Source organism: Phalacrocorax carbo, chromosome 3, assembly GCF_963921805.1.
Source record: "Phalacrocorax carbo chromosome 3, bPhaCar2.1, whole genome shotgun sequence".
NCBI lineage: Eukaryota > Metazoa > Chordata > Aves > Suliformes > Phalacrocoracidae > Phalacrocorax > Phalacrocorax carbo.
The window spans coordinates 79960088-79975409 of record NC_087515.1 but is presented as its reverse complement, the minus strand read 5'-3'; the positions used below and the strand labels follow the sequence as shown (position 1 = coordinate 79975409).

Sequence of the window (15322 nt, the reverse complement as noted above, 5' to 3'; positions counted from 1 at the left end):
AACTCTCTAACCTACTTTGCTTTCCCTGTATTATGCTTCTTCAAAAATATAGCTTTTCTTAAAAGTTAAGGAACCTTTATATTAATTCATCTGCCAAATTGAGGAGTTTACTAGCAGAAAGTAACTTCAAAGCATTTCAAATTGCAAAGCAAAAAACGCTCAACAACTAAAAAAAGTTAATTTTATAAGTGAAGGTAATTTTTTAGAGAGATAACTTTGAAATTTAGTTAGACCTTGCATGTCTTTCAGGAAAGTACATATTTTGAGGGGGAGGGGAGGAAGGAAAGCAGGAGGCAGTAAAAAAAATAAAGGTTCTGCATCACTTACACCTAAGTGAAATAGATTTACAGAAATACAGTCAAAGATTCTCTCAATCTGAATCCAAGCCTACCAAATATCTGAACAAACTACAGAAGACGGGAGCAGTGAAGGTAGAGAACCAGCTTATTTGCAATTCGAGCTGAAGATGAAAGGCACACCTGCTTCAGTAGGAAGTCTGGAAGGTGGCTGTATTTCTGAAGATATGGTAACATTCCAGGAGGAAGAGAGTCTAAATGAGGACAAAACACAAAACCCTTGAAATTGCAACAGGTATATAAATCCGAAGTCTTCAATATATATGAATAGATTATACAGTTGGCAGATTGCCTGTGCCAATGATGCAGAGACCTCCAAGCTTGCTCCCTCAGAGTTTAAAGGTTTTCATTAGACACATGGACATCTAACACAAGCTGGTGAAAACACTAGAAAGTGTATCTATTTCTGTCTACCTATCTCTAAACAACCTCTTCTCGTGGGGGAGACCTCAGTATAAAGTACTGTTGTGAGTGCTAGGTTACGTTTTGCTTTCCTCCCTTTTCTGCCTTTGTGCAGTTCATGCCCTCCTTTGAGACCCACCGACTCTCACTGGCCTCACAAATGCAGCAGCTCTGCTCTGACCCCTTTTGAGAGCAGAGCAGAGAAAGCCAAGGGGGGAATTCAGGCTGCCATCAATTCCCCACCTTTGCACTGTGACAAAGGGCAGCTATGCAAGTAGGCACCAGGCCAGCAGGGAAGAGCAACAAGGCAAAAGCGAGTTTTAGGGGGATCAACCAGTTGAGATTAGAGATTTGTTCAGCTATCAAAGCATGCTCACCATCTTGGGCTGAGGCAAAGAACAGCATTGCTCCTACAAGCTCTCTACAAAGAAGAGAAACATATATATCAAACCCAAGCGGGCCATGTGTACACAGCACAAAAGAGATGTTCATAATGTGTGACACTATTTCTTTTTGGCAGTTCAAACATTTCTAAACAGGAATGGGATAACCCAGGAAAAAAACACAACTCTGCCCCTCAGTAACCCAGGACTGGTTTAGATATGATTTAGAAAGAAATGCAAGAAAACATAGGCCTGATTCTGTCAGTAAGACAAGAAAGAGATCACAGGCATTAAAAGATAAAATACTGCATATTCTGAATGTTTGCAGGATTTTTCTCCTTTAATAAGAACACTTCAATATGGCCACTTAACTTTTGGTAAGCCCTACAGTATGAATGAGCATTACATTCTTTTTCCATATTTTCAGTAAAATGACTTCATTATATTTTATAATACATAAAGAAGCCTTAAAACGGCTGTGAGTTTTTACTGTTTATTTCCCCCACTCACGTATCAGAAATCCCAAGTCTAGTCTTCACCAGTTATAAAGGATGCCTGTGAAAGTTTCAGGTCATGGTTGCTTATGTCTCTCCACAACTGATGAAAAGCAGCTGTGTTCAATCTAAAAACCTCCTTTATCAGAACCATTATATACTGAAGTTATATTCATTCTTTGAACCATGCAAAAATATAGCTCTCCCCCTAAAAACAGTTGAGATTTCATTTGATCCTGAGTCATCACTAGGTGCAGAGTCTTAATGTTTCAAAGCTGAAGGCCTTTATTTTTCCACAAAAAAGGCAAGAAGGAAAAAACCCACCCATTTGAAAATCCTCTTTATCCATTATAAAAATGGCCATAACACTATTAAATCAAGAACAGTAGTAGCATTTTCCATCAATTCTGACCAAAGAATTTTAACAACTCTTACAAAGTAGAGGTCAGTATAGTTATATAGTCTGCCTTTATCACTTCCCTACCACAGTCAAGACATCCACGACGCTGGTCAAAATTAGGGCAATACAGACATACCCATCCCAGAGAAGTGTTCTAGCTAAGAAATACCTGGTTTATGGACAAAAATTGGCTAACTGAAGACTGAAGAACAAGCAAAACCACAGCAAAAGCAGTAAGACAGAAAAGTATGTTTACCTTCCTGATTTGGTAGCAGATTAATACAAAACCAGAAATGGTGTGAGGAGGGACGTAAAGGTTATGAATACCTACCAGCTGTTACCAGCACAAGATTTTGCCACAAATTCACTATTACAGCTCTTCCCCTAAAACTGAAAAGTTCCTTGTGCTACCTGTTCAAGTACCTCCTTCTTAGCAGAAACATTTATACCAAATTACACTTGTAATTGGTAGCTACATTTCTCCGAACAACCAAAACCGGATTTTTCCCCCAAAAGTTAAGTTTAATAAATATCCTGTAATTACTGCTATCACTTCTTAAATAACACTTCCTATATTTAAAAACTGAAGAAAATTGTTTGAAGTTTCACAGAAAAAAAAAAAGACTGCAGATGTATCATTACTTACAAGGCAGTTATCACAAATGCTACTTTCTTTTCTTTTTTGTGGTCATTCATTTTGTTTCACAAAGAGGCTTAAAATTATTACATCTCAAACGAAAGCCTATAAAAACATACTGAAAGATACAACATGCTTAAAAAGAGTTTTCTTGGTTTCACAAGCTTTTCTTGTTTCTCTTTTACGAAGAGCTAAGAAATTAAAATTAGCATTTGAAAGTATTCAAAAGATTGGTTAAACTTCTCATTTAGGTGTCAGATTCCACAGGTGCAATTTCTCACTAAGTAGAGTGAAACCTTCTTGAAATCAACCTTGCTAGGCAACCTCTGTTCTTAACATTATAAAGCAAAACAGTAAAATTCTGGTTTCCTTACAGCCAAAGACACTCTTTGACAAATAATGAACTAAAAGATAGAGCCCAAGATGAGCACGGAAAGACCACACTGCATATCTCTTCTCTTACCTTACCTATTGAGGGTACCGAGGTTCTCTAACTTCTGGTTAAAAGAACAACCTTACCTCATACTGTTTCATTGTGTAGTCAACTCTTCTACCGTTATTATACTGTAAATCATGTTAGAGGTCTTTTAGTTTTGATTTTAAAAAGCATTAATAAAAAGGCCACCTAAAGTGCACTGCTGGGAACACCTGAGCACCAGGACTAAGCAACAGGATTTCTTTCTGCAATAAAGCAAATAATTCTTGAAATAAAAAACGAAATTATGCTGGCACAGCAATTTGCTTCTTAAACTAAACTGCTTGCAAGACAAATGCTATTACAGCAGAATACTTTTTCCACAGAATTATTAAAATTTCTGTTTAAATTGACTTGTAACAATGTAAGCCTAGGGAAACATCTGTTTTTATACTGATTCTGGCTTCCAGTGGACCAGAACTCTATTTACTGCCAATCTACAGAAGCAAATATGTTATCAGTCATTTTGCTGGCTAACATCTATACAAAACAGTCTCTCAAGAACTACTTTTAATTGAACCAGATAAAGTGCAATTTCTTACCCGCTAAACCTATCAGGTATATACTGCATCCCTCAAGATCTTACCACTCAAACGGCAAATTAAGATAATATCTCAATTTCTAACTCTTCCCCAATTAAATAAAAAAAATAGAAACCAGAGTTTCTAATAAACATTCAACCTTCAAAATTATTACAGACATACCTTTAATATGAAAAGCAGTACCACTAGACAATAATAAAAAAAAATCAGAAAATCCACACACTTTTTAAACACACGCATTAAACCCAGACTAATTTGGAACCTCACCGTCTAAAGCAAACACATGCCTCAAGTGTTCTTGCATTCAAAGCTTCTCCTGTTTCATTTAATTTCCCTTACAATCATGTGGGAAGATGTTAATTCTAAGTGGTTAGTATTTTGTATCTCAGCATAAACATCTTCATGCTTACAGCTTCCGTAAAATATGTTTACCCGTAATAATATAATGACAGCTTCAGGAGATGAGTAAAATCCACTGAAAGTGGTGTTACCACCCATTCCAGACAGCAGTTACTGAAATACTCATAAATCTTTTCAACTTACAGGCCTCTAAGAACCATGATAAGAAAGAGGAGACACTAAAAAAAAAATCAAAAGAAGTTATATTTTGCACTGCAATACTGATTCATGCCATCTGTGCAAAGTAATAACACCAATTATTTTAGAAAATCCTGCTCTGCCATTATTTTGCTGACTTTAAGTCAATACTTATCTAAGCAGAAATCTTTGTGAAAACCATCATAGTATCAGCCAAAAAAAAATATTGGCAGAGGCAAAAGTAAAACTTTTAATCTACTGGGCAACTTTCAAAAAAGTTTACCTGTATTGTTTATCAGTGACAGTCCTTAAGCTTAACCTATAGGAGAGCACCTTTTTTACTTTACAGTCCAAGATAGTTAATACTGAACAACAATTACACCCCAGGTCTCTCCCAAATGAAGACCAGCAGTTGCACAAAAGTACACTAGAAAATATTTACCTATTTTGTTTTGTTGCTAGTTTTATTTTTTTAAAACAGAGCCATGACCCAATTCAGTTCCTTAATTAAATCAGGCCCCATCTGGATTATCACATAAATGGTGACTTTAAAAAAAAAGATCTTTTCAGTGACATTAGACAAATTCTGCAGAACAATGACATTCTATACCCTGTATCATGACTAAAGTTTGAAGAAATTATTTATTAGCATGCTAGATGTAAATAAAATACTTAATGCATTGTACTTACCATTCTGTAATCCCATCCACAGTTGTTTATGATCCTTTTTTTGCATCTCATTGATGACTTGACTTTTGTGCTTTAAAGCATCTGCTTCTTTTATACAAGCCATAAAATGAGCTTCAATTGCATCCTTAGAATGGCAGTGTAGAAGGTCCCTTTCTGGAAAATTCTACAAAGATAAAAGAAAGATCAAAAGAAATAAATGCATTATTACACACCTTAGAAGATGAAGAATAAATGAAAATTTTAATCAGGTTTATGTTTATACAAAAGAGACACACTGGAATCTTCCACTTACGGAAGAAGGTAACAGCCATTCCCTCACTCTGCTGACAAGAAAGTTTCTTCCAGTGAAAAACATTTCAGGGAAAAATGAAAGTTGGACAGTTTTCTGTAAAACCAGATACCAGTCTAAATCACCCAACCTCAGCTTGATAAATACATTTAAATACATCAGTAGATGTATTTAAGCCCTTACAACCAAATTTCAGGAAATGAAGAGTTTTAACATGTTTTCAAGCAGATGTTCAATTTTCTGGCAATGAACAGGAGAAAAGGGGAAGAAGTGAGTGACAAGTGCCCAGTTCCTATCGAATCTCAATGGCAGTTTAGCACCCATTTCTACGCAGGCCTTTGAAAAGTGTTTCCTACAAGTATCATCATCCACTTATATTAACTATAGCATATATGCAACTTACAAACATTTTTCCTGAGAGATACTGGAAATCCTTGTCAGCTCCAACTTTACCTTAACACATGTGCCTATTGCTAACCCGTGTGACTTAATTTCATAACCCCCCCCTTTTTTTTGTTAGAGTTGGGACACTGCATTCAGCATTGTAGATGCATAGTTACCACTCCCAAGGTAACTTTTATTCCCCCAGGAAATGACAATTACCTTTCCTAAATAATTTATTAAGCAATTATAGTAGTAAATCTCATTCAGGCACAAAAAAAAAAGACTTCTTTGGAAATCAACTAATCAGAAGTTCAGCCTCATGTAAGTATACAGTTGGGGTTGTTTTTCCTCTAATTTTACTTAAATCGACGCGTAGTATCACTTGCCATTTTACAATAATACAAGCATTCAGTATCACAAATTCATTGTCTTTAGTCTTCAAAGGTTTAAAAACCCAGTACTTTTTATCCCCTCCTTATACATCATTTTTTCACAGTTGCTTATGACCATGCTGAACAGTGCAAACCCCCAGAGCCAAACCACAGTGGCATCATTAGTACTCCACTTCATAACATGAGCTTGCCATGTAATTTTATACTTTAATTCTCATCTGTTATTCCACAAGAGGACCTTTCCTCTTAACCCATCACAAATTGGCTATTTAAAGAAATCTTTTGTGAGGGACTGTCAAAACCATTTTAGAAATACAAGTACATATAACAGGATATTTTTCAAAGTCTTTTACAACATAGTTAACATGTCACAGCAGGACCAACATACTGCTAGAAAAACCCACACCTTCCCTCCTCCACATAAAACCAGGAAAAATAGTGAAGGCTGCTTCAGACTACAGGAACTCAAAATATCCAAGAATCACTAACAGTTGACAATATGAAAGGGAGCTGGGGATTGCCTTACCTGAAGGAAATTCTAAGGACAAGAACAATAGTTCCCTCCTCATTAGGTTATTGAATAGAGCTGGAAACTAAATAATGGAATTTCATATTGTGATTCCTCCTTATGACAGTGAAGTCAGACTCTGGAAACTGTGGACCAAAATGATAAGTATCTACCAAAACCAGAGGTATAAAGGGAAGAGAAGACTGCTAATATCTTTTCCACAGAAACACAGGCAGTTTGGTGTTGAACTTACAAAGGCAGTGCTGTTGTTACTTAGGACTGAGGTATGTAGAGCTGACTAGAAATCTCAGGACAGAAATAAAGCTTGTTTCTCATATGAGGATGGCCAAGTATAAAGACATTAAAGAGGACAGAACAGGAAGTAAAGTTCTCCTTCTAAGGCAGACATCACTCCCTTTCTCCCCTACAAAGCTCAGTGTCTCAGCATAATTGGGCCCAAGATGAATGGAACACATTACCGGGATTGTTACAAGCTGACATCTGTATAGGCCTGTAAAATACTTTTAGAAGCTTAACTTACTTGCTCAAATAAAAAAAAGTGAAGTCTGGTAACCAATCCAGAAAAAAAGAACAGTCAGAAATAGCATACTTCAAGATCAAAAAAGTTCTTTACATGCAAGAATTCAAAGTGAGACACTGGCATCCCTCAAAAAAATATGAAGCAGTGGAATGTACCTAATGCCAAGTAATATAGGAATTGAAATTGCCTTTCAGAGTTAAAAGCTGAAGTTTTAGCTAAGTTTATGAACAGAACAGTTTTGTTACAACAGCTGTTTTGTTACGTATATGTTGAAATATACTGAACTGTAGAGTCTTTTTTTTTGGACATTCCTGTCTTTCTACAGGAAGGCATCTCCCTGATTACTTTTTTCTGATGCATTTCAAATTACAGGGAACATCATTCCCTGGGGATGTGTTCCAGACAACATACAGAGTGTGGTCTGCAGAATAGCAAAGAGATATTTAAAACTGGTCAAAGCTAGCTAAACTTGTGGAAAGATTCTAGCCACAGTAGTACAAAGGTGTGGCACGATTCATTTTCCCAGCTTCAAAATGATAACACTGTGGAAGACTACAAAACACTCCTACAATCTCAGCGCTGTCAACTCTTTTCTTTAGAGGGAAAATACTGACACATTTCTATGCAGTACTGTGAGTAGAAGCTGAAAAAACTAAACATGAAAGCAATAACTTAGAAAACAACACTGCTGTGTTTACAAGAGGCACATGAAACAGTGGCACCTACATGAGACTACCAACAAAAAATCTGGCATCCCCAGATTTATAAACTAGGGCACGGGATAGTAAGTTTTATACTGAAATACAGAACATGTATGCCTGTATTTTTATTTTACTTCTACTTGTTGCCTTCCTACTTGAGGAAATAGTGATCAAATGTAAATAACTTTATTTAGCTCCCTGAAGAAAGAGACAGCTGTAAAGATGCTTGTAGCCACCCCTACCTATACAGCTATGAGACCTGCAGAAAGTTTTAACAGATCCCATAAGCAGCTTTAATTCAAGTATTCTTGATGTCTTACTCCCTCCATGTTCCATACATTTGAAAGAAAAGTTAATAGTTGATTCTGATTTTCTTAGAAAGCTCAAATAGTACTGGTTTTGTTTCACATACCAGGAGACACTTGGAACATGAACTTGGTCATAAAGAAGCAGGTGTCATCCGTACAGACAGGAGCACTAAATGACCTCTCACATAAAACTTCCAGAAACATTGCAGATAAGTTCAACAGACTGGCTTCATAACACCATTCCACCCATATTTATCTATTAGTTCCAGTTCACAAAACATGTTTATACTGTGACAGTCTAGTTGCATTAGGCCATGTTTGCAGAAAATGACACCAATAATATGGCATTAAAACCCATAAGGTACATATCCAGTGACAGGGGGAGCATCCATGTATTTGTGGTTAGTTACTATCAGTGTTCCTGTTTTTTTAAAAAGATTTTAAAAAAACCACCTCATTCATACTTCTGGCTTCTACAATGTCTCCTAGCAGTTCCACAATTTATCTACATGCTACATGTAAAAGTACTTCCTTTTCACTTCACCTGACCCAATTTTGAGCTAAAAAGACCAAGACAACAGCTGCTGTTATACAGAAACAGATGCATGACCTCCTACATCAGGTCATGGGTAGAAAGGCAGACACTAAGACATAAGGGCTTCAGGAGAGGGAAAACATTAGCCTCTCCCCTGGCTCACCCGATTTCCTCTCCTGCTACCATTTCCAGAGCAGTTCCCCACCCCTATCTACTGCTCAAAATCTGGAGAGTTGGTTACCACACTAAGAACATGAATAGTGCTAAGCATGCCACAGAGTGGAATGAGATGAGTTTAACAGGAAGGGTTAGGGTTTCCCTTCTCCCTGTAAAGCCACACCTGGGTAACAAAAGGAACTTCCCAGACTACGGCTTCTCATGATTCTCACACTTCAGTATTCTGTTCAAGCTCATCCTTCTACTATTTAGGGCAAGTGTATTTCAACTTTACTAGAGATATAAATGCATGTTATTTTATTGCATACCAGAAGTAAAAATGAATAAACTGTTTCTTCAATGCAAACAATGTGTATTTATTGTTTGGTCTGCATATATAACATAGGAGGACGGTTACAAGTATCTGTCAACCTTCAAAAGTTTATTTATGTTCAGCAGAAGTTTTTAATGCTTTTAACTTTAAAAAAGTAAACTGATGAGTGGATTTTAACTTTTCTCCCTTTACAGATGTTCGAGGTATCTGCTGTTGACTGCATGCTTTGGTAAAAGAAAGGAGAAAGACATCACAGCAAAAGTTAAACCCCAGAAAAATCTAACACTGTTCCATTAAGCCAAATAGAAATGATGGCTTTTTGAAGAAAAACTACACACAAATGAGAAGAATAACCCAGGCAGGAATCCCACACCTAAACTATTTAGCTGTAAGAAACTAACACATGAAAATGTCTTCAATATTTGACATGCTTTAATATATTGCAGTTATGTTTTGACTTTAAGGATTAATCTGAAAGTTAAATATGTAAATAACATCTTATTTAAATATTTAAATAACTTTCAGATTACATCAAAAACAGGAAGAGAGATTAAGCAGGTGCTTAATCCAAGGTGCTATATTTTTAAAAACTAAATTACATCATCTTTTAAAATAATACTGCTTTAGCAGTAAATTATTTCTGCTGATCTTTAATGTACACCTTTGACACCAACTTTAATTAGCTGATCTTTTAGCAAGCAGCAATTAAGGACTTTAAAGTCAGTTTACACTACCACATGAAATTGAAAAGCACAGTGGTGCTAAAACTTATTTCTCAAGATGGCTCTACTTCGGGACGGCAACATCTACATACTGCCACTGTTAATCTCCCAGAGGTCTCAGAATATAACAATTAAATAATGATTTATGAAACTAGACGCCTAACAGTTTCTTCAAAACACTCGGGAAGTTTCTTCATCCGAGCTGCATCTGACATCTATCAGACAGAAGTGTAGCAATTACAATGGTTTCAAAAATATCCCCAACTTCAGATTCATTTAGTCAGTCAATCATTTTAAAAGTTCAACATATGGAAATGCATATCATAAGAATGTATGATTTCAGTGCACACTTCCAAAAAGAACCAGACTAATCCTGTTAGTAAGACCTTTTGTAAAACACCTTCAAGAGAAGAACTGTTCAAATTAAAACATTGAACACAACCACTTCCTAGTATGTTTCTCATTTCATCTTGAATCTCACACACTAAAGTCAAGCCTATTAACTCAGCATTTTCCTTTGGATCAGTTTTCCCATTGCATTGTTTTTATTACAATGGAGAAATTAAAGTTTCAACGTTAAATGCCATTATTTCTAGTTGTGGGTTTTGACTTCAAAACATACCTGGGATTACTGTCTCAATGCATTTCAGAGTATGAAAGAATCCTGCACCAAAGCTAACCCTGTGCAAGTACTCTTCTGAGCAAAGATCAGCAGTGCTATGAAGTCATACCTAATGGTTTTACAGTGTCTAATCAAAATAGTCTCTCTTGTAAGCTGTCACAAGACCAAACTCATTTCACTCAGTTCTCTAAAGGGGACCCACGTGAAGTACAACAGCCTTCCCTGACTTCAAGGATTTTTACAGTATCTCATATCCATGCTCACGTGCCTAAAAGGATGAACACTTCTCAATCTTCCAAATCTTCAGTCAACTCAGGCTGACTGAATTAAAAAGACATATGAGAAAGTCCTTCCCTCATAACCACTCAATTGCAATGACATAGCCTTATAACTTACCTCGAAAAACAGTTTTGGATTTTCTGATTATAATAGCTCATTTTCAAAGGAAAGTAATTTGAAAGCACGTGCCATCTCATGGAAAACAGCTGTAGATTTACAGAAAACTTTAGATGATTCTGGAAGAATGAACATTCTCCCTTTGAAGTCATACCATTCACTTAATTATTTTATAAGTATGAAACCTTTTCCTAGCTTCCAGATTTCATGTAATCCCACACTCAATTGCTCTCAACTAAAAGTGTATTTCAATTTTACCTTGAAATGCACCGTGATGCTCCAAGGAAGGGCTGTATTTGACGCATGGAGATCAAACAGCAAACCAATTGGGTAATGCCTAAAAATGAAGATAGAGTAAATGAACATAAATGTTGCGCATTTAATTCTACATATAACAGTTAACATACCTGTATTTACAGGAAAAAAATGGCCGTTTGACTCCCATAATTAACATTTATTATTGCTTATTCAGAAAAGTTATACAGGCTGGTACAAATGACTGAGTTTCTGGCAGAAACAAGTCTGGATTTTGCATATCCAATATCTAAACCAGTGGTCTCCAAGCCGTGCCCACAAAACACTGCTAGTTTTGCAACAGCGTAAGTGGCCTACAGCTGCTCTGTGGAATCCTTTAAAACAGTATTTTTAGTTAAAAAGCTTTATAATAGTAGGAATAGCTGCTCTGACAGGAAAGCATACATGGTTTCAGATATTTAAATGCCATGGGTTTATACCACATTGACCCTTAACAACTCTTCCCTCTCCAGCCTGCCTGATGTTACAGTGGAGAGTAAGTTGCAAAGTGAAAAAATGGTGTATCTGTTAAAGGGCTGAAAGAAGATAGATCAAGATGAACTTTATATCTCTACTACCAAATTAAGAAGAATGGAAGGGGAGAAGAAAAAAGATCAACTGGAGCTTTGTATTTCAGTGGTATTCTGGATTAAAGGAGCTACACAAAGAAACTGCTTCCTCCGTATATTCACTTCTGTCTTATAGGTTTGTCTCCTTTAAATTCATTAGAACATACAGTCTCCAGCAATATAAGGAATATATATATCATACACACAAAACTTCCATAGGCACTGTAAAAAGGTATTTCTGCAATTTTCTCACCAGCAGACACTGGCAAGATTTTTGATAAAATTTTGGGGTTTTTTGCATTTGGCATGTCAAGCTCCATTCTCTTATCTTTTAAAAATCTTAACTAAAAGAGCATTAGTAGCTTTTCATTCTACGAAGAGGTAAACACACGCTTAACTGTAAACTCAGTAACTTCACTGAATTCAGTGGGACTGATCACAGGATGCAGAGCCAAGCACGTATATAAGTTTTGAAAGTCCAGAGAGCAATAACAGAGAGCATTGCTCTAAAAGCACCTGTGCCAAGCCAATATCCTGACCTGCTAGCTAAACTCTCACACAACAGTGCTTTAGCACCCTCTATGGGTGAGCTAACCCCAAAGCTAAGACAAGGTCACCACAACAGCAAAATAAAAACCAAAACAACACAGTACTACTTGAACTTACCTACTACATTTGTAACTTCTTAAAAGAAAGAATGGGGGAAATACCAAGAAAGTATCTAGAACTGTGTTTTCCTGACAAATGGAATAAAGAATATAGATAACATATAAAGATTTATCCCGATTCACTGCTAATGCTCAAGTTTTTACCACTAAGATTTTTTACTAAGTGCCAATCATGTCTTGAGTATTTCGAAAGGGATTCATCGAGAGTTCCATGAGAGTGGTTTTCCAGATGAGCTAGGCAACAAAAGTCAGGTTTCCTTTGATAATTAGACGAACCCAAACAATGACTTTCAGTTACTTTCAATTTATACAACAAAACAAATAGCAACAAAGTGCATTAGTTCTTGGCCTGCCTCTATACTTTCTATGCAGTTTAGATTACCAAATAAAGTTCATGTCTCAAGCTTTCTTCAGTAAAATCCGTGTGCTTTGCTCAGTTGATAGATGGGTTTTATTTTGAAAGAGGTCAGCCCTAAATTCATTTTGTTGCATAACAGAACACATTAAATTAATGGAGACAGTAGACCATGACAGAAATCATTTTCTATTCAGAAGCACAGCCCTCCATCAAGAGTAAAGTTCACAACAGGAATGAAGTAATCCTGAGATATAAGACATGTCCTGCTTCAAATTCCAGTTCTCTCACACTGGCATTTCATCTGAAGCCAATAGAAGCCTTAAGTAATGCCTGTACATAATGCTGTGTTTATATTTGAGATATAGTTACAAACATTTTTGAAGAGTCTGGAAATGATAGCACTCCATATAACAATACTAAACCTATTCTTTATATTTCCCTCATAACAAAACCAGGTTTCTTAACCAGGAAAGAGAATTAAGGGAGGCACAAAACCAGAAGAATAAAAGACTTGTCAATCTGTAAGTGGAATTAAAAAAAAACAACATTCCCTAACTCCATTCTTAAGCATGTATCTACCTTGTGCTATAAGCCTGTATTCCCTCAAAGATCTTGCTTCCAGTGGTACTGCTGCAATGCTGTTTCTGAACCTCTATTTGAAAAATAAACACTGCAGTTAAAGAAACACACAAATGCTCTCTAGAGCCTACAGTAACAAGAACTTTTTTTAAAAAAAATTCAAACACAAGAGACTTTAAAGATCTGCCCCACCTGCCTCACCTCCCCCCCCCCCCAAAAAAAGACCACAAAAACCCCCCACAACAACAAAAACAAACCACAAAGAAAAAACAAACAGAACAGCAGCTAAGGAAAATGTCCAGCCCAGAAAGGTATAATTCTGAAAAATTATTCTTGGATTGTTGAAATCAAACTAGTCTTAACTGAAGTATGAACCAAGGACAGGCAGACTGTGCAGAACTCTCTCAAATGAAATAATGGGGAAAATATCAAAGAAAAGATGTCTAAGAGACCACAAATCTTATTTTAATAGAATACTCGCTAGAATAATGATTAGTTCTGGAAAGTCTTCAGTCTATAGAAGTGTAACAGGACCCTGACTTCCAGCCATTGTCAATCTATTAGTGCTTTTATTATTATACAGAAGGTGGTTTCAGAGTGTGAGAGAAGTCTGGAAAACACCAGGTTAAATACTTAAAATCCTTTTGAAAGTGACAGATGGACAGTAAGGAAAATCAGTTGCTTTCTGAACCCAGGACAGAAAAGAACAGCATTAGTCAGTAGGCTGTTTTCAGACCAGAATAATTTCCTGTGGTAATTCAGGAAGACGTGTCACATGAACTGATAAATCCAGGACGAAAAAATCCCATGCTCCAGAACTCTGAGGTACTAAGTGTATCAAGTGGCCAAAATCTGGTGTTTATGTATGTCTATGAACAAATGTCTCACTGAAGGAAATTTTGGTTGCATAAGGAAATAGTTCCACCTTTTCCTTTAGTATTCAGGAAGAAATAAATTATTCTTAGATCTTTTAAGCAAACACTACGGTTTTCAAACAATATGCCAGTTATGCCTGATCAAATGGTGCTTTGACCTTCTGTCTTCCACTGATTCCGGATTAGGAAGGGTCAAGCATCCATCCAGTTGCTACTGGAGACACCTATGCAACTACCAGGGCTAAAGCACAGCCCACAGAAAGGGGACAGAAACTGTGCTGAAGGCCACATGCAAGTGCTCAAATAGGGCAGCAACAAGCTATAGGGTATCACCCCCTAGCATCTGCTGAAGAAACCCTCCTGGCACATCAGAGGCCTTCACGCAGGCAGAGCTCCTGAGAGAGGATGCAGCTCTCCAGGTCTCAAGCTGCCAGGAGAGCTTGGGACCTCTCCTGAGGTCTAGGGCAAGCAGAGGAAGCATGCTTGCCTAGAGGAGGGGTGTGTTAGGGGAGGAGCTATGTCACCAAGTTAAGGAGCTGCAGGAGGTCAGAGGGCTGTGCAGCATCAGGTCTTCACTGAGACCTTGCAGAGATGAGAGCCTGAACTCCCAGCTGCACAGAAAGAGGGTCTGCAGTCATTGGAGTGGTGAACGGAGATTCGCAAGATGGGGAAGACTGGAGTCTTGCAACCTCTGGCAAGAGAAGGCAGGCTCCTTCTTCACCTGCAGTCAGTGCCTCAATGGCAGACAAGGAGCTGGAGTTTGTAAGGAAGCATCAGAGCAGCATGAACGGCACATCCACACCAAAAGGAAGCAGTCACAGCAGTAGGAGACTCCTTCCTACGGGGGATAGAGCGCTCCCCCATCTGCCAATCTCACTTGTTACCTGCAGAAGTTTGCTGCTTGTTAAGAAGTTGCAGACAGACTGGCAAGGTTTGTCCTGTGCTTGGATTATTAGCCCTGCTGTTCAACCACGTGGGGACAAACTGTTGAGGTTCCCTCGCAGCACTTACTGTATCAAGGGTGACTATACAGGCCAGGGCAAGGTGGCATCTCCACAATTTCACCGCTGAAGGAGAAAGGCTCAGAGAGTGCTAGGCAATAACTGCAGGTCAATAACTAGCTGTGCAACTGATGTGACAACAAGGACTTGGCTTCTACTGCCACAGGACGCTCT

General features: G+C 37.4%; 1 protein-coding gene across 1 annotated transcript in view; it reads right to left on the bottom strand.

Moving 5' to 3' along the window:
* Positions 1-15322, bottom strand: part of ATG5 (autophagy related 5) — a 79565-nt gene that overhangs the window by 51604 nt on the left and 12639 nt on the right. The window contains exons 4-5 of the mRNA XM_064447529.1: positions 11063-11141; positions 4917-5079 (exon numbers count right to left, since the gene is read on the bottom strand). Coding sequence (XP_064303599.1) covers positions 4917-5079; positions 11063-11141 — 242 coding nt within the window. The remainder of the gene's footprint in view (positions 1-4916; positions 5080-11062; positions 11142-15322) is intronic.